Genomic DNA, 24,891 nt, shown 5'->3' with positions numbered 1-24,891 from the left:
CATTAGGCATTCCTTGTACGGCCTGTGGTTTGCTTTCTTTTCAGTTATAGGTTTGGGACACTGTGGAGTTTCCATCATAAGATCCATTAGTATTTAACTTTTGTCAAGAATTTACTTGCTGGTTTTTTCCCTCCTTAGAATTTTCAGAATATTTCAGGTTCATTATATGGCCTGGTTTTGGGATTCTCTTTGCCCTTTTTGCACTGAAGGCAAGATAACTCAGGAAAACTTCTTCCCTTTTAATTTTCCATCCTTAAAATCGCAAGGGGTTGATTATCTCAGGACAGGGACATATTGGAGTTTCTCTTCCAGAGGTTTGCGGAATGGCTGTGGCCTGGTGCTTCCGTTATGACTTCACTAGGCCTTGGCCGATGTGTGCGCAAGTGTGTTGCTCTGGAGGAAGCTGAGAATGTCTTTTAGATGTAAAAACAAAGGTCTTTGTGATAGTTCAGTAAAGGATTGTTTGGCATTTGTATAAGGTTTACACTTTCCTAGCAGTTGTACTGTTCTCCCACCCTTCTTCTGTGTTTAAGGATTTCCTGAGGGCTTTTCAAGAAAGGGGACAAGTTCTATAGAAAAAATTTGAAGCTGATGATAACTTCTTTCATATGCTGACCTTCTGAGTGGTGGCCTTCTGTTACCTTTTTTACCTGTCTATGAAAATGGCTTCCCTAGTAGCTCTTACCGTGCCTAGGAGGGTTGCATGAATGTAGACAATTACAGAGAATCCAGATTTTATTTTTTTGGGGGGGAGGGGAGGCATGATTGTTGGTGGGATTGTGCTTTGGACATCTGAGGTTTCTGTCCAAGACTGCTTCATATTCCCACTTGCGTTAAATCTGAGAGTACCTTAATGGTTTTCCTGACTGTTGGAAGCAAAATTTACACCTTATGGTACGCCACGTGGCTTTAAGACAGTGAATCATTACAGACAGGCAATTCTGTTTCTTCTGTAGGAGATTTTGCTAAAGACCCAACAGAGACATTGCTGCTGCTTTATGAATTTGAAGCAAGATCCAAGCTGAATGATCCAACACTCCACGACCTTATGGAGTCAGTATGGGAGCAACCACAAATAGAGGTCAAGACACTAGAAATCATTGCATGTAAGGACTGCATTTGTACTTTCTTAGTTCTTCAGGTCATGAAAAACAGCCTTTGTTGCTCTTCCTGTTCATTTGGGGTGACGGGGATTATCATATATTGTGCAGCAAGCAGAAAATGGGTCTAACCTTATGTATTTTGTCATGAAACAAAGATGCTTAGGATATCAGCAACATTAGGGGATCTGTGTTTTGAAATCCTGTATTACGTGGATGATGAACCAGAAGTTTGCTACATCCTTCCGTTTCTAGACGCTGAGACATTTGTATAGGTTGTGAGTCTGGAAAAGATTAGTCAGATAAACTTTTACAAGCTCCAAACTGGCAAAGGCCAGAGAATGACCCTAGCTGATTCATGCCCCAATACAGAAGTTTTAGGATGTGGACTTTGGATAGATACGCAGTTTCAACTTAAAGTTAGTGTAGTTAATTTCACACTTCTCTATACTGTACCATACTTTCGTCACAAATTTCTAGTCATACTTTCTTGAGAATCTAGTAGGATCCAAGGAAGATGAGTAAAAGTTAGAACTGCCATGCCAGGTCTTTGGAGGGGATTCTGTAGGATTGCATAAACACCTCCTTGTCTCCCTTGTCTTGAGGGAGTACACACCTCGGCTTGGAAACACCATACTGACATCCCGCTCCTGCCTGATTTTTCCATCCAAACTTTCGTGTTCAAGGAGACAAACAAAATGATACTCTACTTTAGACTCTCCCGCCCAATATTTTTGGTTACTGCCCCAGAAGTAAACAGCAGTGAGAGTACTTGTAAATTATGAAATCTGCTGTGCTTGTGTCTTGTAGTCCTCGTTGATGAGGTGCACAGTGTAGCGAAGCACTAGCTTGTGACCAGCCCGGGCATCGAGGCATGAAGCAAATCTCTTTTCAGTTATTTATCACAAGGGATCTGGCAAAATGCTGTAGTTTATTTTAGTGACTAATGAGATTAAAGTCTGTCTCCAGTCATTTCTTTCTTCTTCTCTATTTTCTTTTGCTTTTAAGCATTAGCAATGGAATCTCCAGCTCGGTATCCTGTACTGTGTAAGAAAGCTCTCAAGGGTGCACTAAACCTTCACAGAAAGCAGACTGTCATTGATGCTGAGAAATTTAGGTTAGTGCTATCACATAGCTTTGCCATGAGCCTGTGACTGGAAATTCTACCAGGGAATAAAGCCTGCAATGTGAAAAAAGTGGATTTTAGCTTATGTGCAAGGTTCTGCTTCTTGCTGGCCAACCAGTGTACCTCTCAAGTATGACTATCTAATGGATGCATTAACTGCAGTTTGTTTAGTTGGCTTATTTTCTGAAACAGTCCTATTTCCAATAAATGGATCTATTGAGGAAGGAAAATGAAAACTGGATCCTGCAGAGGTCTCTGATTGTTTCTTGTGAGGAAGGTGTTCGTTTCAAATGTTACTCTGCAGTAGTGAACTGGGTATTTCAAAGGCAATGAAGTGGAGGGGAATTAAGGGCTGAGAAGAAAGCCATGAGTTGTAGGTTAGTGATATGATGCCATAGTACATATGTGATTTATTTTGCTGGGTAACTGGCGCTCTTAACAGCTTTACCTTATAGAATCTGAAAAACAAGCTGGTGTGTGTCTTCCTCTCTCACTTGTATCCCATAAAGGAATTTTTCCTCCTTTCCAAGTTTCTTGCAGTAACCACTGGGCAAAGGCAAGTGCCTTTGCCTTTCTCACTTCACACTGAGAGAAAGACCTGTTTTCAGAAACCATGTATTTGTCACTGATTTTCTGAGGACCCTGATGGCTTATTTCTTGTTGGTGAAGTTAGAAAAGGTATTTTTTCCTAGAAAATTTTTCCCTAGAAAATATTATGTCTTTTCTTCTGTGATACTTCAGAGCCCAGCCATGAAAATAATGAAGTACTTGTTGCTCTTGGCTCTCTTTTTGCACAGTTTGTATGAATGGGATCTGATACTAGGAAAATGCATGTTCCTGCTATAAGAATATGGGTGTATATGAGTCCACCGAGGTGGACGTGTCTGTCTGACAATCTTAGAGACATAAGTTAGTGTGCTGCTGATACTAAAAAGTAGCTGTTTGTGCACATAGTATTTAATGTTTCCTCTTCTGCTGTGTTTCAATTCTCAGCAAATGCTTACATAGTTTGATTAGTCTTTCTTTGCCAACTGGATTAACGGACTTGGATGCCTGTGTACTGCAGGAAGTGTGGGACTACTTTGAAGATGCTCTGAGCGTAGTCAGCAGCACAGTAAGTTGAACGGGGAAACAAGAGATTGGGAGATGATTCCGAGTACATTAAAAAAAAAATTCTCATCAGAGTGAGAATAGTTAGTAGACTGAACATTATATAGTGGTAGTTATGGAGCACCTAAGACTTCTTCAGTAAACAATGCATAAAAGATATTTATGACTGAGTTATGAATTTCCCTGGATTTTGTAAAGGCTTTTTAGAGACATTTAAGGCCAAATTTTCAGTGCCTACTTTAGAAACATCTTGAGCTAAACCATCCAACTTTCCTCCTGTTTTCTAAATTCTTATGCTGAATATGGATTTTTAAATGCAGTTTACTTTTCCAGATCAGTTTAACGCCAGCTAAAATTTGGATACCAGTCTTGCTTTTTTCTCAGCTCTGTTTTGCTAAATGTATTTGTGAACTTGCTATGTTACTAGTTTTTCCAAATGACCTAGAACTAGATTCCTGTGCTGTCAGTACTTGTGGCACCATGTGCCTTGTTTCTGTGAGGACAGGTATATGGAGAGTAAAATCTTTCTTTCAGTAAGCATTTCTGCTGCTCCTTTTAGGCCTGAAGCATAATGCTGTACAGTGAAGGCAGGTCACAGAATTAGAATTAGAATTTCAGAATGTACAGAATTAGAATTTCATAGGTAGAAATCAGTTAAGGAGTAGTCCTGTTCAGGATTAATGAAACCAATACTATGTTTCATAGCTTCATTCCATTGCATGGCTGTTTCTTTAGTCAGGTTTGAATGTATCTTTTTTTATAAAAGTGTCATAAAGATACGCTGTTGCTGGCTTCCCACAAAAAAAAAAAAAGAAGAATGTTTCCGCATTCATGCCTGTCTTTCACCAACGTTGTCATCTGTAACTTTGACAACATTCTTGTTGAGGGATACGAATGAGATGTTAAGGTGGACTGATACTCGCAACAGCAAAGTTTCACAGTGCTGGAAGGCTTTCTTTTGCAGTCTTGCTCATGGCAGCAGGTACTAATCTCCATGCTAGGAGAAGGACATTGGGGCATCACATCAGTACATTAGCAGTTAGAAAGCTGGTCCACCACTCATGATATATACCTCCTGTTCAGAACTGGATGCTGCAGTTCTGGGCCCTCTTACTTAGGACGAGACACATCTCAAAGAGGGAAAAGAAGTCCTTCCAGCCTCCCCTTAAGGATTTGCATGGCAAATAAATAATTGCTCGTCCTTCCCTTCCCCAACTGAATCAGTGCCCCACCAGGTTCAAAGTATTGTTGGGTATTCTGGCTTCTGTTCTGCAGTTATAAGGGCAGCTTTCACTCTGGCAAGCCATTGCCACAGCGCATAGAGAAATTCTGAAGACGTAAGAACTGTTCTTCTAATCTGTAGCGAGCAACTGCCCTGCTATTCAGTACTGTGGATAAACTGGAAAGTGTCGCGGCAGCAAGTTCAGTCTGTCTGCAGATGGGCTGTTGGAAAGTGTACTTCCACTCTAGCATCATTACCAGTCGCACAGATTTGTATTTTCAGACCTACCAATAGGTAATTGCAATATGATTTACCATGTTGGAAGCTGTTTGACAGTAGTGCTGATGAACTGTGAAGTACAGGATGGCTCTGAAAGAATTGCCCTTTGCTTAGGAAAAAAAAAAAGAAACCCAGCTGCTTTCCCACTCTAAAACTAAACTCTAACGCACTCTTGACTTGTCAGGTTTAAAGTGAAGAATCTATTTTCTGATGAGCTGCTGCTTCTTGTTTGCTACTCCAGGATGCTTACCCAGAGGTGGAGATCCTTTGGTTGATGACAAGAGCGTGGAATACAGGAATATTTCAATATACTGTTGGTAAATATAAGGAAGCTGAGCAGTGGTGTGGATTAGGAATGCGTTTCCTCAATCACTTAGGATCGCTGAAGAAAAGCTACGAAGGCCATGTAAGTGTAAGCAGATGGATTTGAGGATGTGGGATTGGATGTTTGGTCTGAATTTGAGATACGGATCTGGGTGAAAAAAAACTGTAGATGATCTTTAAGGAGTTTCAGGAGAAGCATGGCACCTAAATATTTTGGGGGAGCTTGATGCTAAAGATTTTTCAAAGTAAGGCCAGAAAAGTTTTGATAGCCTTTAGGAAGGGTAATGTAGTGTCCTTTTACTGGAAGGATCATGTAAATGGCTGACTGGAAATAAACTTCTGTTTGTGGCCATGGGAGAACCCTTGTGCCTCGCCTGCTTTCACTGAAATCAAGGTGCTGTACCAGCTTACTTAAATCAGCTGTTGTATGAATACTTTCAAGCTTGGTTTCTAATAGAATCTGCGTTCTTATAAATAGGGTTTAAGCTGATGTGAATAAAATCATTAAAGCCCATCTTTTCCAGTGTAGCGTTGCCACTTGCTGGGAGGGAGAAATTCCAGGGCTAGTACCCCTGTAGAAAGCAACAACACTTTTTCTTGCTCTGTCACAAGCTAGCTTCTCTCTGCAGTTTTTGGCTGTTGCTTCTACCCTGATTGCAACACAGCGCAGCCTGGCTGGGGTATGCAGTTCATCGTGCATTCTCTTGTGTGCGAGCTGGGCAATCAAGAGCTGGTTGCAACTTTTATACCGTTTTAAGTACGTCTGTTAAGACAATAAGAATTGAGATCATGCCCTTCCAACCTCAGCCATTCTGTGATTCTGTGAATAGGTTTATTCACTGATGTAGGGCTCAGCTATAAACTATGCTTTATGTTAGTATAAATAAAACCACCTTTGTTAGGTTGCACTGATTTAATTATTTTTTTCTTAAACCACCGTATTTAATCTGTGCCAAAATCTTTACATCGATCTCAAATTTTAGGTTTAGAAGCTGGTGGTAGTCTCCCACCTATTCCCTTGCTTCTGTTCCCTGTCACTTTGTTGTATTATCTAGTTGAGTGGTACAACTTTATCCGTCCTTCTTGACAACTATAGTGCTTATATTCTCCAGATGATTGGTCTTTATAGTGAGGTTCTGGACAAATTGGACAGAGCAAAAGGGTTTCTTCCAAATGTAGAAGAATAATGACAGCCACGCTGCAAAAAAAGAGGACGGCAGTGTCTCCTGGAAATGTTCTGCTGAATGAAAGAGGCCGTTAGCTCTGCAAAGGCATGTGGACGTGGAAGCAGTAGAAAAGAAACCAGGATCTCCTTCTTGTTGGCAATTAAGTTATGTACTTTTTAGGAAATGTTTATTGAATAAATGCAATTGTTTTCCTCGCAGGAGTAATTTTCGTTCTCTGGAGCTGTATAACAGAAATAAATACTTAATGTTTTCATGAGATGTATCTGCTGTTCTGTAACAGGTTGGTTTGAAACCAGATTTTAGTAGTTTGTGTCAGTGAGAACAATAAAAGTATTCCAAGACCAGGCATCTCCTCTGGATGTCGTAGCTGCCTTGCTACATAAATATTTATCAGATTGTTTAGTTTTCAGTCTGTTTCAGGATGGACAAGAATTCAGAGCTGTTTGCCAGTTTCACAGATGATTTAGAATAAAAAAGAGCAGGTACTGTTTCACTCACAGAAAAAGCTAGTGCTGTTTATAGAGTACTAACTGTAACACACCAGTCACAGTTCAGCATGAAATCCCCTCAAATCCACACAAAACCACAGACTGATAAATGGATGGATCTTACTGCAGCTGGATTGAAAAGGTATCTCCCACCTGAAATTCTGTGGGGATAGTGAGAAGCGGGGAGAGGTGGAGTGGGGTTAAGAAACATAATTACTTCTATGCAACTGTTGCTGTTTCACCAGCAGGTTCAGAAGTGAGAATAAACGTGGCCTGACTGTTGTCTTCTGTACTGTAGCACAGATGTGCTCCGTGACACCTTTTGGTGTCCTAACTCCGGGGGACAAATTGTGGTTGCATTCCGCCTGCATATGAGCACAAGGCCACGCATCTTCCAGCACGCCCAGCCCTTCTCTGGAAGCAAGTGGAGGTGACTGGGGCGGGAGGGAGCAATGGTGCGCTCCAAGCAAGCCCCGCGAGTGCTTGGGGAGCAGTGCTGTGGGTTCTGGCAGAGCCTGTACTTAGTATTGTAGTTTTTCTTTTCAAAAAAAAAAAGGTGCTTGGGCAAAAAGCACAGATTGAGGCTGTCAGTTGCCTGCTTAGAAGATGAGGCAGGTGTCACAGCTGGCAGATGGACACTGATTGCTTTTCAGGAAGCAGGTCCAAGGCAGGTCAAAATATATTGTCTTTCTGGGGACAGACCACATAGACATTCGCATGATCTGTAACTGGGCATACATCCTATAAATGGATTCTTTTGCTGTTTGTTTAAGAGGATATTCAGGCACCCTGGGGAGCACGGTAACAGTCATTTCAAGTCCTCTGGTTTGCTTACTGGAGAGCTAAAAGTGTTCTGCTTATTCTTTACAAACATGACACAGAAGGCAGGGCTGATGGAGAGCAGTATCTTTCAGCTATAAGATCGTCTGGCTTGAGATTAAGTTTTATTTAATTTTGTTTTTAAAATTTAAAAATATACATTTTACTTAGCACCAGAATATTAAAGCCTATTCAGACAGAGGACAGGGCCACTAGCAGCAGGATTGTGGCTATAGAAAAGAAGGAATTGCGTTAGTCGTTGTCCATTCTGAAAGCCTGACACGGTCTGGAGGAAGAATTTGGGAGTGTGCTTAGTGCAGTGGTCGGGGCCAAGCAGTAATTAAAAAATTCAGCTGCAGTGCAGTCTCTATCAATGCTCCATGTCTGTCTTTTTTCGTAATGTGAGTAACCCAAATATTAGTGCTTTCTGCTTTTTTGTGTGCACGAGACACCTCTTTGTGTGCCATGGCTGAAGCTAGAGAGCAGCCCTCAGCTGCCCTGTCCTCGTGTCTGTCGTGCAGCCGGCCGCGGGGTCGCTTCCTGAAGGCAGGCGCACGCAGGCCCATCAGTCAGCCGGGCATTTACAGCTACGTTAAGTAGGGACATAGTGTACTTGATGCTTTGCAGTGTGCACGGAATCATGGAATCACGGAATTTTTCAGAGCTGGAAGGGACCTCTAGAGATCATCTAGTCCAACTCCCCTGCTAAAGCAGGATTGCCCAGAGCACATTACTCAGGACTGCATCCAGGTGGGTCCTGAAAGTCTCCAGAGAAGGGACTCCACAACCTCCCTGGGCAGCCTGTTCCAGTGCTCTGTCACCCTCACCATAAAGAAGTTTTTCCTCATATTTGGTTGGAACTTCCTATGTTCCAGCTCGTGCCCATTACCCCTCGTCCTGTTACTGGGAACCACTGAAAAGAGTCCGGCTCCATCCTCCTTAAACCCACCCTTTAGATACTTGTAAATGTTATTAAGGTCTCCCCTCAGCCTTCTGTTCTCCAGGCTAAAGAGTCCCAGCTGTCTCAGCCTTTCCTCACAAGGGAGATGCTCCAATCCCTCGGTCATCTTTGTTGCCCTACGCTGGACTCTCTCCAGTAGTTCCCTGTCTGTCTTGGACTGGGGAGCCCAGAACTGGACACAGTATTCCAGTTGTGGCCTCACCAAGGCAGAGTAGAGGGGGAGAATGACCTCCCTTGACCTGCTGGCTACACTCCTCCTTATGCAGCCCAGAATTCTGTTGGCCTTCTTGGCCACAAGGGCACATTGCTTGCTCATGGGTAATTTACTGGCTACCCAGATCCCCAGATCCTTTTCTTCAGAGCTGCTTTCCAGTAGGTCCACCCCTAACCTATCCTGGTGCCTAATATTCTTCCTCCCCAGGGTGGAGGGGAGAACAGGGCTCCCTAAAAGGGTGATTTACACTGAAGGTGGCCACCAGGGAAGTATTGGGACTAGTGCCTGTGATGGCATGGTGCTGGTGCTGCCTGAGCCGTGCCCTGCTGGGTTTGAAGCATCCCATTGCTCTTCAGGCTCAGCGAGCCAGAACTGCGTATGGGCACGGACAGGAAGGTGCTTTGTGGAAATAGTCAAGCAGGATGCAAAGATGAAAGCAAAAATAATGGTGTTCAGCTGGAGGTTATGTATGTGTTCTTATTCCTAAGGTCTACCACAGGGCCTTTGTTGGTCGGGCTGGGGTAGTGTTAGTGTGAGCTACTTCCACTGACCCTCAGTGGTGTTTGCTTCTGGCACCCAGATGCATCCCCCGGGCTGCTGGGTGCAGAGGGCTCCTGTGAGACACACAAAGGAGGATGGAGCTGTTTAAATTCTTCACGTAGTGCGCTCAGGGGTAATTTGGATGTCTGCGAGCTGCTGCTTTCAGATCATTAATGCACAATGTGCCGTCTGTTTAACTAAGCAACACCTTTGAACCCATAAAAATCCAGGCCTCAAATGTCACAAAAAATTCTCTTGGAGTCATGGTTTTGGAGCTGTGTGCTGCCTCACATTACTGCAGGGCCTGTCACCCATGGCAGAGGTGTCTTTTGCTGCCTGTAGTACCTCCTTGGTGCCTGCCGGGCCGGCTTTAATTATTGTTCTCAGCTCTGACTTGCACAAACACAAACAGGTAAAGGTGTCACACTGTACCAGAGGAGAAGGGCATGTTTGCCCAGTAAGTGTAGCAGGTAATTACATACCGCCGTAGAAGGCAGCAAGCATTAAAGGTGATTTTTGTCTACAGATGGAATTGTTTGAATTTTTTTCCTTGGAGATGCTCAGTTTGATTTCTTTTATGCTACAGAGTCCAGATCAGATCTGTTACAGACTCTGTTGATCGTACTTCTCGCCTCTTCCCTGCACATTTTTGCATCGTACGTTTTTATTCCAGGCTTAGTATTGACCATAGGTTTTAAGTAGGGCAAGAATTCCTCTCCTAGTTGAATCAGACCTTAATTAGCTGGCTTTCCAGTGACCATTCCCAAGAGGTAGTTTGTGTGCGATCTCTCAGCTTTGCAGGTTGGTAGTGTACTGAGTTTGCTCGTGTAGGTGCGGGCTGGTCCAGTGTTTATTTTACTAGCCTAAATGTTGCTTTATGGTTCAGTAGCCCAGCTGAGGATGACTGTGGGATAGAAATCTTTTTAAGCCAGCAACAGCTGACCTGGGGGAAAAAAAATAAATATATATATATCAGTGCTGCTCATTCCTCCCCCATCTTTGCTTGTATTGATCACTGTTTTGTTGTGGCATGGTTTCAGCTGGGTCTGGGCGCTCACCCTGGGCTGTTGGCAGGTTGCTCCAGAGGGTTGCGTTGCAGCGGAACTGTCTGGTTTTACACCATCGTGGAAGCTGCAGGGTGTGCTGGACACTTGCTCTGTAACTGCAGAGTTCTTCCTTGCTTCCGAGAGCACAAATGGATCCTCTACGGCAGTAGTTTACAAATTTCCCCCCTTTCCCTAGCCCGTATTTTATGCCCTTTTTGCCTAATCTGAGAATTTCCTAACTGTTTGGGAAGCAGCAACAGTCTGGAGGCACAAGGGAACTGCAGTGGCACTTGGAGAACAGGTCCAGGGAGAGGGTATTTTTGCCACTGAGCCACTAGGAACGTGGCTGCAGGGAACCTGCCCAGGAAAAAAAGCCCTTGCTGAGAAGAGTCTGGGTGCGGGACTGGGCAGAGGCCATAGAGCCGGAGCTGCTGAGCCCTTTCTGCCACCTCTCCTCCAGCGGCACCTGCGGTGGGAGCACGGTCTCTCCGGCAGCTTTGCGCTTGGGGTGCGCCTTGGGCTGCCTCCTGCCGTACAGCTTGAGAAGGCCTTCGTTGCTGTTAGCGTGGTCGCAGCACTGAGCGTTCTGGAGAGGCAGGAAGGAAGAGGGGCTGGTCTCGCCATGGGCACTGGGAACTGAAGTGATCAGGGTAATCAGAAATCAAGGTAAATTAGAAGAGGGCTGAAGCTCATTAGAGGATTGGGCAGAAGCTTTTGTCAAGTAGCCAGCAGTTGACCTGGCCGGCAGGGTCGGGGTGGGGGTTTCTGTCCTGCTCTGTGGAGACCCCCCTGCAGTGCTGCCTCCAGCTCTGGGGCATCAACAGCAGAAGGACACGGAGCTGTTGGAGCGGGGCCAGAGGAGGCCACGAAGATGATCAGAGGGCTGGAGCCCCTCTGCTGTGAGGACAGGCTGAGAGAGCTGGGGGGGTTCAGCCTGGGGAAGGGAAGGCTCCAGGGAGACCTTCCAGCCCCTTCCAGTCCCTAAAGGGGCTCCAGGAAAGCTGGGGAGGGACTCTGGATCAGGGAGGGGAGCCATGGGATGAGGGGGGAATGGTTTTACACTGAAAGAGGGGAGATTTAAATTGGATATCAGGAAGAAACTCTTTGCTGTGAGGGTGGTGAGCCACCGGCCCAGGTTGCCCAGAGAAGCTGTGGCTGCCCCATCCCTGGAGGGGTTCAAGGCCAGGCTGGATGGGGCTTGGAGCAACCTGGGCTGGTGGGGGGTGTCCCTGCCCAGGGCTCTAAGGTCCCTTCCAACCCTAACCATTCCATGATTCGATGATTCAGTGAAGTGGTGCACTGGAACTAAGGGAGGAAATATGCCCATTACCCCTGTGGTGAGCCCGGCGTGGCCCCACCATGGCCCTGCCGGTCCCACAGTGCTCCGTGTGCCTGCCCCATTAACAGGTGCCCCACCCAAACAACTTAATGTTTTTCCTTCAGGTTAAAAAAAAACCCTGAAGTCAAACAACATGACCCTCATTTTGGAGGCAGGGGATGTAAATAAACACTAAAGGTCAGGGGGCAACCTAAGGATTCTTCAAGGCAAGAGACACCTTTAACATGATGACAACTTTACCTGCTTCACAGCAGATGATTTAGTGCTGTGATTACAGCTTGAGGAAAGCAGCTCCATGCTGCCAGGCATCATTAGCAAAAAAAGCCGTATCTAAGACAGCTGTCTCCAGGTGCCTGCAAATCAGGCACCAACAGGGAGAAAATTTGAGAGAACTATTAGTAAATTCCTTTAAAACCCCTCTGCCAGTAGCCTCACAGATCCTGTGCTCCTCTGCTTAACAAGGAGCAAGGCAGTTAATTACCCAGAGCTGCAGGCAGAAGCAGACATGTTTCTCTATAGCACAAGCAGCTTATAGTCTAATTTTCCAGAAGTGTCTTAGGGCAGATTAGTTCCATGCCTGTTGCAGGCAGCTGTAGCAGGACATCTTGGGAGGGAAAAGACACACACACACACCCTCCCCCCCCCCCCGCCCCTTCACAGTGAGCCAGGACCACGCTCTGCTATTGTATGGTCCAGAAGGGCTTTGCTAAGGTCCTGGGAGGCAGAGCGATTTGTTCTTAGCCAGAAAAAATAGCTCCTTAAAAAGCTTCAAAAGAGCAAGTTCTTCTTTCCCTTCCTGCTCCCTGCACGCGTGGGTTACTCTCCCCGTGGTTGTCTCCACCTCGCAGGAGCGGCAGGATTTGAGACCAGAACGCCGTGTCCCTGTCCCTGCTGGAACCTTCACGTTTCCCTGTCAGAGCAGGTGAAGACACATCAGGGACTGTCCCAGGAGCCGCGTCTGCAGAGCCACGTGCCGCACTCAGCCTTAGGGGCACTGATGCCGCGGAGGGGACAGAGAAGCCTGGCAGCCACCACGGCAGCCACCACGGCAGCCGTCAACTGACAATGTTCCTGTGGCGCTTTCCATCAACAACTTCATCATTCCACATCTTGGCACCACATAAGGAAACAGTTTGATTTTTTAGGAGAGGTAATGCTAGCAGCGGATCTGCTTAGCAACACATCTTCCAGTGTTTTATGGACAACTACCCACCACAAGACTGTTGATCTGATCAGTTCAAGGAGTTTCTAAACTGTTTTATTTGTCCAATGAGCTTCAGAAACTGTGTCCTGTCTGCAAACTATAGGCCTGTGCTCGCTACAACACCCCCGTTCCCCTGGAATCTCACTTCTCTTGCGTGCAGTTTGAAAGGAAAAAGACATTGAAGATTGAAAAAACAAAACCCTGTCACCTTTCAATTAGCTCAGCTAAATGCCAAAGCAAATTCAGAGAGGAATGTGTAATGATACACCATTAACCACGTCTGTCTTCCAGTGACCGCTCCTCTTCTCTGTACTTAAAGGTACCAGAAAAAGATACGAGTTGTTCTTTACAACTTCTTTCTTCTTCTCTCTGCTGTCTAAACAGCACGTTACGCTGTAAAGAGATGCTCTATATTAACTGGAATATATATTTACTTTGCTGTCTTTATATCCAGTACAGGAACAGTTCTGTAACAGCGTATGAACCCTATCATTTGATCTGCATTTGTAAAGCAAACTCCCCACAATTCAAGTCATGACCCACAATACATTTACGGTGTCGTCAGACCAGTGTCAACCTGTTACAACCACCCAACAAAAAGAGCTTTTCGGTTGTTAGAGCTGTAAATAAGCCCACTTCCTCTTTTTTTTTTTTTTTTTAATTTCCTTTTCGGCAAGTTCTCAGTGGCTACCTTCTACTAAAAAAAGCAATTTTATTTTTTTTTTTTTTTTAAACCACTGTCAACACTTAAGTCTGCTGTGGAGAGACGGTAGCAATAGTTGCTAAGATCAGCACCAAAAAACCTGGCAGACAATGAAGGACTCTACAAGAAGGTCTCAAAGACAGCGTTCTTTGCAACTCTCTGTTTATTAAAAATATATGTCTCCTTGGAAGAAACACTGGTAACCAACTAGTGTTGTCATGATCGATTCGATACTGTCAGCTATGCCATGGAGTACATCAGCTTTTTCTCCATGTGACTTGATAAGAGGGAGACAGGCTATTACCAAAAAAAAAAAAAAAAAGAAAAAAAAAAAGAAGAAGAAAAAAAGAGACAGGAACGGTGTGACTAGTATCTTAAGGACTTTTTGTTTCACTTACTCCACTTCTCCAGGGGCAGTTTCTAGCAGCCGTAGCAGGACCAGCAGGGCAGGGGCTGGCTGCCCAACGGGAACCCATTCCCAAAGTTCGCTCCTTCAGGGTCGCTCCCACTGGCAGCGGGATCCCTCCTGCCCTCCACCGCCCCTGCGGCCGTGTCTCTCCTGTGGCACTGTCCCCCACTGCTCTCTGTCCCAGGAGGCGGCTTGGTCCCCGCAGGGCTCCGTGTGATGCAGGAGGAGTGAAGACAGCTTCTCAGCAGACGGTACTCGTACAGTCTCCCAGCTGTTGTCGTTCACACTGAAAACCGTGGCCCGCGTGCACCGTGCACCGACACACTGATAACCGTGACATTCGGGAAAGGGGACCAGCACCCGTGCCTTCACTTATCTCTATAAAATAGGGTGAGGGAGAACGGGCCAAGACTTACCTGCTGGTGCTCGTGTGATGACCTCCTCTGTTGCTGGTGCTTGGCACTGGGTCTGAGAAACAGCATTTGGCAGTTCTTTGTAAGGTGGGAACGCTCTTCTGCCTGCACTGTGCGTACCCAGCAACACAGCTCCTTCTGAAAGGCTTCCCCCAGGCTCCACGCAAGGCTCTGGTCCCATGGAGGAGCCCCATTCAAGCGCAGAAGCCAAAGTGTCCTTAAAGACAGACCACGTCTCAGCTTAGGGCCAACTGTCTCAGCACCAACTTGAAAAATCCCCGGGGGCAGCAGGCGGGTGCAGCTCCGCATCCCCTGCCCCTGCAAGCACAGGGCACCCAGTTCGGTGTTCTAAGGTGACCTTGAGAGAGGGAGTGGAGCCCCATTTCAGAAAGAGGATTGAGGCAGAGATGTCAAGAGACTGAACCCACGAGACAGACACGCCGAGCCCCAGCGCCCCGAGCGGCAGGCGAGGTCCCCGCTGTGCTGGGACGGCTGCCACCACCACCGCGTTCGGCGTGGAGCAGGGCAGAGAGAGAGGGAGGAAGTTTTTCAATTCTGTTACTGATTTGGAAAAGTGTGAGCGTCCATCCAAGGCACAGCTGGGGGCTTTTCCTGCCCGTGGCTCACGCAGAAGGGAATGCCAGCGTGCTGCCGCGAGCCACAGTGGGTCATTTCCCCTGCACCCACGGGTACAGGGGCAGCCCAGCATCCCAGGTTTTCCATAGCAACACAGGCCAGCGAGTACATTTGTTCCATGTGGCCGGTAGAGTATTTCCTAACTAAACACCGCAGATCTAGATTCTATTTACAATTAAGCCAGCTTAAAAAATAAGTTAAAAAAAAAAAAAAGGATTTTATACCCATTCAGTTCATTATTAACAAGAGAAAAAAATGGAATAATGGGGGAAAAAAAACAAACAAAAAACAAAAAACCAACAACACAGTGACACAATATGGTTTTGGTTTAAAATCAGCTTAAAAAAATAGAACCAAAAGGAAACCTCTCATGCAAACACATAAGGTGGTGTGTAAAACAATGTGCAATTTAATATGTAGCATCATCCATTCTCTTGCTCTGCAGCCTCCTGCTCAGTCTCTGTCTCTCCCAGCCGCGCTCGTGGCGGCTGCTGCTCCTTGCCGTGTTACTCTGGACCCCTGGTCCCTCCTGCGCAGGCAGCGTACCAGTCTCTGCTCTGCCTCGCAGACCCGGGGCGGCGGGCAGGAGGCTGCCCCCACGGGAGACGCTTCCCAAGCACCTGGTACCGTTTTGAGCTCTTCATGCCCAAGTGGACTCCCTACGCCCAGCCGTTGGGACAGAGAAACTGAAAGATCCTTGCAATAATACAATACCTTTTAAGAGAGGTCCCTCAGGTTTCCTAGTCCACATACATATATATATATATAATATATATATAATATCTCTCTCTATATTATATATAAATTACATATACAGATAAATAAAAAGCTTTCTGCTGCCTTTCTGTCGCACTGTTCAGAGCTGCTAGACAGTCACACTTGGAAAAATGCCCCTGGAGCTCTGATACTAGCTCGTGTGCTCAGAGTCCATTGGCTCACTTGTTTCTTACGTTAGTCCTTAGCTGCCTCCTCCCATCTTGATTCTTGGTTTAGTTAATAATAATAATAATAATAATAATAATAAAAAACGACCTTGAACGGGTTCTCATCTGTCTCTAATGGAGCAGTGGGAAGGTCCATGCAGGAACGGTGGGAACAGTCACGTGATGAATGAGTTCATCCCAACAAAAGAAACAGGACTAGAAAAACTCAATTTTGCGACGATCTAAAAAAAGGGGGCAGGAATAGTTTTCATATCCCCCCTCCTTGGGGCAGAGGGCTCGGGTGGGGTGGGACTTCGGAGATCTTCTGCTCACAGGGTAGCAGGTGGGGGACATCTTCAGAGTTTCTCTGGGGACGGGACCCAGATGTAGTGCCCGGACTGGTCCTCAATGATCTGTTTGATTTTGCTGTAAATCTCTTCAAGAGAGTCTCCTTGTACGATGGCTGGAAGAGGAGAGAACAAGCAAGACCATAAGCATCAGGCAGGCACGGTAGGTGCCTTCCCCACCACCGGCTACGGGAAAGGCCTTCAGTCTGCACTGAAGGGGCCGGTGTGGCACGGCCGGCAAATTAATGAATGAGACGACCCATGTCGAAGGAGCTGTAGCAGGCGCGCGATGACACAGAGGGTTAACCCAGTGTGTCCGAGGGGATTAGTGAGAGCTGGCAGAGTTCCTCCCGAGGTGCTGGTCGGGTTCTGCACAGCTAATCAGCTTTGCAAACCCTGTCGCGCCGAGGCCGCGGGCAGCCAGCCCCGCAGCTGCTCTGCCGCCGGGAGGCTGCGGGTGGATGAGCCGGTGCGTGTCGAACGCCTGCCCCAAAGGGCCGGATTCGTCCGTCCCCTCTGGTCGGCTGCAGAGGGCTCCTCGAGTTCGTGCTTCCTCTGCTGGGGGGTGGGAATCCCAGCACTGTCAGCCTCAAAAAGACCAGCTTACGGCCAGCGCTGCCAGCAGTAGCTCTCGCCCAAAGACCAGCGAGGGTCTCGCTGCTTAGTATGGACACAACACAACACAAGGTCCTACATCAGAGGGGGATGATGCACTCGGAGGACCAAAGCTCTCCGGTATTTCAGCCTGCGCCTGCCGCCCAGCCAGGCCCATCCCCCAGCACCTCTCTTCCCTCATTACAAGTTCTGGCACAGAACTCGCTCCAGTGACCGTCTCTTTGCCCATTACCCATTTCTTTCAACAACAGGTTTCAGCCAAGAGCGTTCCTTCCCCAGGTCGACTGCAAACTGGCTGTCCAGGCACACCATGGCATGCCAAGGGTCTGGCAAAACCGTGGCGCGCATCCTTTGCGCTCTTCCTGGAAGAGCGGCCGGCAGCTCTGGGGAAAGCTTTTACCCTGTTTGCGCCCACACATTTGCTCAGCTGAGATCTGTTTGTGGAAAACGTTCCGTTTGGGATTTTTCCCGGTAGCTGTTGGGTGGTAATACAGGATTTGGCAGGGTTACCGCTCCTCAGCTTTTGAAGAAACAGTTACTGCACTGGAAGAAAGATGGAAGACCAGTTTCTCTGCCTCTTCGCCTGCCCGTGATTTTCCGGGATTAATCATGTTACAAACATTAGTTCCTTAATGCACAAGGATGCCTGTGTCATGAGCAGCTCATCTCCGCAGGAGCAAAGTGCCAGGCAGCCCCTGACTGGCTCGGCAGCAAAGACTACTTAGGAAGCCAGCCAAACTTCCAGTCTTTTTTTGGGAGATGTTTTGTAATAACTCCGGACAGTCTCCACCGTTTAGGTCACTGATTTTTTAATCTTCCCTCTTTAAAAATGACTCTCTTCTCTTTTTGACAACGTTCACCTTTCCCGTGTGCAGGGAGTTTTATTTCCTGGAGCCTCGTAGCACTCTGAACCCATGCTGCGCCTACCCTGCCTGGGGATTTTCTTCTTTTTTTTTTTTTTTTCCTTATTTTGTGATTATTAAAGTTGGCGATAAGCTTTCACAAACTCAGAAAATCCTGCCTGACAACTTGTTTCCTTCTCTAGAGCTGGTTTACTCTTATCCCCCGATCTCGGAGCAGTCCCTTTGCAGAGCCCTGCTGGCAAAGTGCCCTTTCTTTTTCGCTTTGATGAAGCTGGACATTTTCCCATGACCCAGCAGTAAGACAGTGCTGGGGGAGAGGTCACAGCTGCCAGCCCCCAGAATAAAAGGAATCGGATACAAGCCTGCTCAGGACACTCACCTGTAAAATACTCTCCAAACTCTTGCTCAAGTTTCATGGCTTTGTCAAAGACCTTGTTGGCCTGTTCATACGTCTGTCTCCGGTTCATCTCCCTGCCGTGTACAAAAAAAAAGAAAAAAACCACAGAAACTCAGCTCTTTTTCTAGGCAATGAACAGAAGGAAAAATATCCCCCGGAGCCGGGGTGCCTGGGAAGCCTCTGCACACTGTGAGTGGAAGCTGCCCAGGACCCAGCTCTCAAAGGCAGGCCCCGTCCCCACTCACTCTTCGCTGCCTCGGCATTTCATCTCAGCTTCCGACAGTTCTCCCCATCGCCACCCCCCCTTCTGCAGAGCACAGCAGGGGACTCGCACCCAGACAATCCTCTGAATTTGCAAGACCGCTGCAGAAGTCTCCCTGCTTTTCCAGAGCCTGTCACCACCCTCCTTGCGTAAGTTCCCTCATCTTCATACAACACCCAAAGAAGCAATTCCACCCCTTCTGGCTTGAGAAGGGCTTTTCCCAGTCCCCTCAGTGCCAGCAGAGTCTCCTCTGATCTGAAAGTCCATCTCTAGCTATCAAATCTCCTCTCAGACCATATTCTGTGCTGCTCGGAGGAGTTGCAAGCTCAGCTTTCACGTCCTTTCCATCCCGCACTGCCCAGGGCCGGGAGCAGCAGGACAAGCAGAAGGTCCCCCTCAGGCACATGGGAAACATCCCCTCTCTCTGCTCCCCGGGGCTGGCCTGGCTCAGCCACCACCCAGCTGCCATCCACCACTGCGAGCGGTCGGCAGCGAGCCTGTTCGGACGCGGGGCCCAGGTGAGCAAGTGACATCAGGCACATTGGGGAGCATTTATAGATTTGCTGTGGATAATCCTCTTTGGGGCAAACTAAGGGCTTCAAGCCAGAGCGATCCACAGGGCCTGGATGCACCATGGCAGCAGATGTGGAGGACACCACTGGGACAGCAGTGGGCCCAGCTCCTCTTGACAAGGGACAAGTTCAGCACCAGCAGCAATCCCCCCTGCTTTCTAAAAAACAGAGGCAGCAGACAGACAGACAACCCCCCGACATGCCAGAGCTGCTCACCCTGGAGAGGCACAGGACATGGCCTTGCACTTACATGAGAGCTTCGATGGATTTTGGTTTGATGAAAATGGCAATGGGATAAAGTTGTGCTTGTTGCAACCTCTTGATAGCATTGCCAGACACGTCCAGGATGCAGTGTTTCCCCTGGAAAGGAGACGATGGGGATCAGACCTACCCACACAGTCTACTCCACGCAGAAAACAGCTTGCTCATACAGATGTGCCGACAAAAGCGAGGAGCCGCAGAGATGAAACACCACTCTGAGACACGAGCCAACTCCCAGTGGCCTTACGTTCCTGCCTGCTTAGGACAGGACAGCAGCAGGGCAAAGGGACTGAATCTTTCTCCGAACACGTGAAACAATTTACGAGCCCTCGCTACGCCCCAGTACTCCTCTGGAGGGAACGCCACTGCCTCGAGAAGGGCAGCCGGGCACTTTGGCCCTGCGAGCTGCTGAGCACGAGGCTGGTGCCGCCACCGCCGGGCTCTCGGGTGGAGTTTGGATGACAGAGAAGCGACACTGAGGTGGAGTAACGCGGCTGGGAAAAGCAGCCATGTGGCTTGGCAGGACTCCGGAGGGAGGAGAGGCTCGAGCCACGCTTGCTTAATGTGGTTACAGCCATTTGTTAACAAAACGGGGCGAGGAGGGGAACTGCCGACCGCGTCTGGGCTCAGGCTGGATGTGCCCCAGTCCCAGGAACGCCACCCAACACTCACCCTCTCCGCCACTGCCCGCACTGACTGAATGCTGGTCCCGTAGAGGTTGTCATTGAACTGCCCAGCCTCTATGAACTTGTTGTCCTGGATGTCCTTCTCCATCTGTTCACGGGATACCACGAAGTGGTAGTCTTGTCCATCCACCTCGTTCTCACGCCGAGGTCTGGTGGTGTCTGGAGGAGAGCGGGCATCGTGAGCAAACCCAGCCAGATGCACCCCACACCTCCTGGGGGGAGAGAACCCACCCGTGCTCCCGGCCCCCTCCCCACCCCTGCGAGTGCAGGGCCACCGCTACCCACAACCAGGGCGCCAAGCGCCAGCCAGGACTTACGTGGCACACAGGAACCAAACTTGTGTGGGAATTCGGAGATGAGATCGTCGTTAATTCGGTCCTTTGTCGGCCCCAGGATGATCACCGGCCTCGCATAGTGAACTGTGAACAAGAGCCACCACCTGAGGCCCTGTCCACACTGCGGGCAGCTGACCCCACTGCGCTTTTGGCATCAACCTGCCCTCTCCCTGCTGGCAGTGGGTGCTCCTGCTCACACAGGCACCCAAAGGTGCTGCCTCCGTGTGAGTTTCTCTCCTCCTGGTCATAGTCAACATCTCCTTCCCATCTGACCCAAGCCATCTGTGCAGCCCCGGGGAAGGTGCTGCGGGTCTCCCGGGTCATGGATCAGCAAAGCTGCTCCCTTGCTTGGGGCAGGAGGCAGAGAACCGGGACAGCTGGGCGAGGGTGCCACGGAGCCGCAGGAGCGATGGGAGCCTAAGAGTCTGATCCAGCTTCTGGCAAGGAGAGACCTCCAAGGCTGGGACTGCTCAGCCTGTGAAGGGTCTGCAGGGTGTTCAAGGCCAGGCTGGACGGGGCTTGGAGCAGCCTGGTCTGGTGGGAGGTGTCCCTGCCCAGGGCAGGGGGCTGGAATCAGACGGTCTTTAATGTCCCTTCCAACCCAAACCGTTCCATGATCTATGACTGAGCTCTGAGCAGGGCTAAGCGCTGAGGGCCAGGGGGGGTTGCTCTGCAGCAGGGACCTGGTGCAAGACAGGGAGGGATAATCCCATCCTCAGCCCAGCTCAGTTTTAGCTCTGGATCTCTCCCTTCGTCTTGCAGACCAGGTCACGAGTCCTTTCTGTTGATTAAACAGGGGCGACCAAGGGCAGGGAAAGCCCCGCGGGCCACCATGCATGCCTGGCTCCCTGCTGCATGCAGCAGGCAAGAAACTCCACTCGTGCTGACCCGGCACGGTGCGGACATGGCAGAGGAGGGGAGGAGGTGGCACCGGTGGCCCTGGCTGTGACAGGCACACAGGTGCCTGCACAGGAGCGGGCTCAGCACCAGGACTTACTTTCTTGCCGCGTCACTGGCTCATACGACAGGATGGTGTCCTCTTGTCCTTCTGCAAGAGAGCCAGGGAAAGGCAGGTGAGCGCTCGCAGCAGCTTCCCAGCCCCTCCACGCCTGGGAGGAGCTGGCTCCTGCGCCTGCCAGCCTCCCGCAGCCCTGGGGACACCTCCAGGCTCCAGTTGACATGGAGCGTGACGGGCATGCAGTTACCAGCCCTTGATCTATGTTAATTATTCACGTCCCAGCTCTAGGTCAAGCCTTCTCCCTCCCTCCCCGGCTCAGGGCCCATTGTCCTCCCCGCGGGGTGGACGGTGGATGTGCTGCAGATACTTAGAAACCTGCCGGGGATAACGGGAGCATGGGCTGCAGCCGGACCCCCATGCTCTTGTACAGGATTAGGCTCCAGGAGCTACCTATGCTACAGACCCAGCCTCTGGCCATTGCTGGCTGCAGCAGGCACCAAGGATGGGGAACCACCATGGGAACCACCACCCAGCCCCGGAGCGGAGCCCTGCAGCCAGGAGAGGGCAGGGGAGCAGGCAGGTTCGCTCCTGCCCCCAGCCCCGAGGAGGGAGCCGGCCGCAGCATCTCGGTGTCACCAGCAGGAAGGACCAGCCTCCGAACAGACCCACCACCGGGACAAGACAAGATGGAGGTGCCAAAATGCGTGCACACATACACACACACAGACGTGCACAGGGGTGGGAGAGCAGGCGAGAGGCACTTACTGGAACTGCTCTCGCTGTCACTGGTGTTTGATGTCACGCCCTCTGCAAAGCAACCAGAGAGACCCCTTCAGAAGGAGCGTGGGCAGAGGGCACAGGGACACCCCGGCTGTCACCAAGCGCTACTGACCCAGGGCAGGGCAACACTGGCCTCCCGAAAAACCCGTGCCCCAGCACCTGCTGGGACGAGCCTGTGCCGCACAGGCAGGGCGGCAGCTCTTGCCCTTTGCTGGGAGACTGGGGACGTGCAGGGGGACGCTCGGCTCCTCCGGGAGAAGGCAGGGATGCCAGGAGGGGGCTGCCTGGCAGGCATGGGCAGGCGATGGGCTTCCCAGGCCGAGGGAGGGGGTGCAGCATGCACACGGGGGGCAAGGGAGGGCACTGCTCCACGCCGGCATGGGGACAGAGGAGCCTACCTCTGGGGAGGGGACTGGGACTCACAGAGACAAGACAGTGACAGGATGGGACAGAGTTCGGGGCTTTGTGTGCTCAGGCTGATCCCAGTGCTGCGACTGCCCCACAGAGGCTTGCTGGCCGCTGCCTGCCCCAGCCTGCCCCGCTCAGGGGGGGTGCAGGGCTCAGTGGGGGACTCGCACCCAGCTGGGAGGGCCGAGGGGCTCCCGCCAGTGATGTTTTGCAGCTCTGGGTACGTGGTGCCCCAGAGGAAGGTGGCAATGCTTCAAAACACTGTCACCGCCTCACTCAGAGGGGACCCGTCACGGTCACAGCCACCTCCCACCTGCACTGGCAGCTGCTCTGAGTCTCCCAGCACTAAACCAGTGGCCAGCCCAGCTGGGAGCAGGAGGAAGAGGAGGATGAGGAGGCACAGCTCGCCCCAGGTACAGCAGGCAGCCCTCAGCCGGGCGCACTTTGGGCACAGCCAGCATCCCCAAGCAAACTCCCCCGTCCGCCCCGCGTGCAGCAGCAGCGGCAGCAGCACCTCAAGCCCAGCAGCCTCCGCTGGCAGCTGCGGCGTTGGCTCCCCGGCAGAGGGGCAGCGCCCAGGGGGCTCCTCCTCCCCCACACCCAAAAAAGCGCAGCTGCTCTGGCCGGGCTCCGGCCGTTCCCCAGGCACCAACCAGGCATGCCAGCGACGGAAAGTGAACGATGCACATCGAAATTCAACTTACTCAGGTTCTTTGCTCCATAATAATCGTCACTTAACCCAGGGAAGTCCTGATTTCACAGACAGCAAGAAGGGGGAGAGGGGGAGAGAAGAGAGCGCGGGAGAGGGCAGTCAGAGGGATGGGGGAGACAGAGCCAGACCAGCATTAGTGACAGGAGTGCAGAATGGCCCAGAGCTGCAACTGCAAGTGAGGTTAAATGTTTTCAGAGCTGACGCCATCAGCCCATTGCCAACGCCTTGCCTTATGCGGCCAGACCCCACCCCCCACTCCTCTCTGCCAAAGAGCCCCTGAGGGCCACCCCGGGTCTGGGGAAGGTGGCCACGGCTGCATCTGCTGGCACTGAGTGATGGCAGCCGCGAGCTGCTGGCAAGTGGGGCCGAGGTGTTTCCCCGCAGTGCCTGGCGGGGTGCGCTGCCAGGGTGCAGCCCTGCCACAGCCTGGCCACTCTGGGGCCAGACGCGGCACAGCCAGCCGGGCACATCTTCCCCCACCTGCATGTTTCAGCTGCCCACAGCCTAGTGTTTGCATGGGCTGTGGAAACGTGGGGGAAGGACCCCCCCCTGCTGCAAGCTGGGGTGACGGTGGCAGAGCAGGGGAGGGAGCTAGCTGCGGGTCCCCGACACAGGCTGGCAAAAGGCATTGCCTGCCCCATCCCCGTGCTGTAGGTCACTGCACTGCAGGGCTGGCCCAGAGCAGCGCCCCAGAGAGCCCTCAGCTCCCGCACGGGGCTGACCGGAGCCCAGCCACGTCCAGGCACCATGAGAGACACCCAAACACACAGACTTCACTGCCACTGCAGGCCAGCGGCTCGCGCTGGCTGCTGAGCTCACTGGGAGCCAACGCCAACCTGGCAGAGGCAGTGGAGGGACGCGGGCAGCCCCCCGAGCAGCCCAGCATCGATCCCCTGCCTCCGCATCAGCCCCAGGAGAGCCACCGCAGGGGAGGGGACACGCTCGCTGCGCTGGCACCGGGCAGAGACAGGGCTCTGCCTTGCCCCCTTCCTTTTCCCAAGGTGTGAGGACCACGGTGCTCTGCCTGGACGCTTCCCATCCAGTGGCTGCAGTTTAGCATCTGGAAGGAGGAGCGGCTGGGTTTGGCAAGCAGCTTTAGTGCTGGCCACGTCAGGATACGGGGCAGCAAGCTGAATGCCCCCCTGCCTTTGCTGGGAGCCCTGTGGGGGCTGCCAGGTGAAAGCTGGGGAGCCCCCGCAAGCCGGCTGGTGCGGTCAGCTACCAAAGACGTGCACTCAGCTGGGCAGCCCCTCCACTAGCGAGGACACGGCTCCCCTGTTGCCCACAGGGTTTATCCCATGGGAAGGGCTCTCAGATGGGAATACAGAGCTGTGTCTAAGGGAGATGGGGAGCGCAGCCGGGACCATCCCAGCCCCTCAGCCCTGACGGGGACAGGAGAAGCTCTGCAGGAGGTGGCCAGCCCCTCGCCTGGAGGGGAACAGCCCGTGGCAGCGGAGGGAGGGAGCAGAGCCCGCAGCAGAGGGGGGAGAGGAGGAGGAAGCAGAGCAGAGGGTCAGGCAGGTGTGAAGCTGGATGAAAGGATGAAGACATTGAAAATGAGAGAGAGAGAAAAAGAGCACCAGCCCGCAGCCGCTGCTTTTGTTTCAAGCTCCGTTTTCTCCCTAGCTGCTGGCACGACTGGAGCAGACCCG

At 50.6% G+C, this 24,891-nt stretch overlaps 2 protein-coding genes across 7 annotated transcripts in view; one reads left to right on the top strand and one right to left on the bottom strand.

Annotated features, from left to right (window-relative positions):
* TEX11 (testis expressed 11) overlaps positions 1-13,589 on the top strand; it is a 41,910-nt gene extending 28,321 nt beyond the window's left edge. Inside the window, exons 25-31 of the mRNA XM_054214053.1 lie at positions 957-1,106; positions 2,109-2,217; positions 3,220-3,340; positions 5,079-5,243; positions 6,274-6,978; positions 7,082-7,266; positions 12,604-13,589. Of these exons, the coding sequence (XP_054070028.1) occupies positions 957-1,106; positions 2,109-2,217; positions 3,220-3,340; positions 5,079-5,243; positions 6,274-6,348 (620 nt within the window). The 3' untranslated portion in view covers positions 6,349-6,978; positions 7,082-7,266; positions 12,604-13,589. The remainder of the gene's footprint in view (positions 1-956; positions 1,107-2,108; positions 2,218-3,219; positions 3,341-5,078; positions 5,244-6,273; positions 6,979-7,081; positions 7,267-12,603) is intronic.
* A 423-nt stretch (positions 13,590-14,012) lies between these two features.
* The window catches only part of DLG3 (discs large MAGUK scaffold protein 3), an 80,807-nt gene continuing 69,928 nt past the window's right edge, over positions 14,013-24,891 (bottom strand). For 3 of the 6 annotated variants that reach the window (XM_054214048.1, XM_054214049.1, XM_054214050.1), the window contains exons 6-12: positions 22,105-22,146; positions 21,379-21,429; positions 20,364-20,465; positions 20,033-20,205; positions 19,350-19,459; positions 18,248-18,339; positions 15,407-16,506 (exon numbers count right to left, since the gene is read on the bottom strand). In XM_054214048.1, the coding sequence (XP_054070023.1) occupies positions 16,400-16,506; positions 18,248-18,339; positions 19,350-19,459; positions 20,033-20,205; positions 20,364-20,465; positions 21,379-21,429; positions 22,105-22,146 (677 nt within the window). In that variant the 3' untranslated portion in view covers positions 15,407-16,399. Of the gene's footprint in view, positions 16,507-18,247; positions 18,340-19,349; positions 19,460-20,032; positions 20,206-20,363; positions 20,466-21,378; positions 21,430-22,104; positions 22,147-24,891 lie in introns of all 6 variants that reach the window. The other 3 variants (XM_054214047.1, XR_008468389.1, XM_054214046.1) reach the window with 3 other exon arrangements.

Source organism: Rissa tridactyla, chromosome 9, assembly GCF_028500815.1.
Source record: "Rissa tridactyla isolate bRisTri1 chromosome 9, bRisTri1.patW.cur.20221130, whole genome shotgun sequence".
Taxonomy (NCBI): domain Eukaryota; kingdom Metazoa; phylum Chordata; class Aves; order Charadriiformes; family Laridae; genus Rissa; species Rissa tridactyla.
Note: the sequence above shows the minus strand (reverse complement) of the source record. Positions and strands in the feature narration are given on the sequence as shown.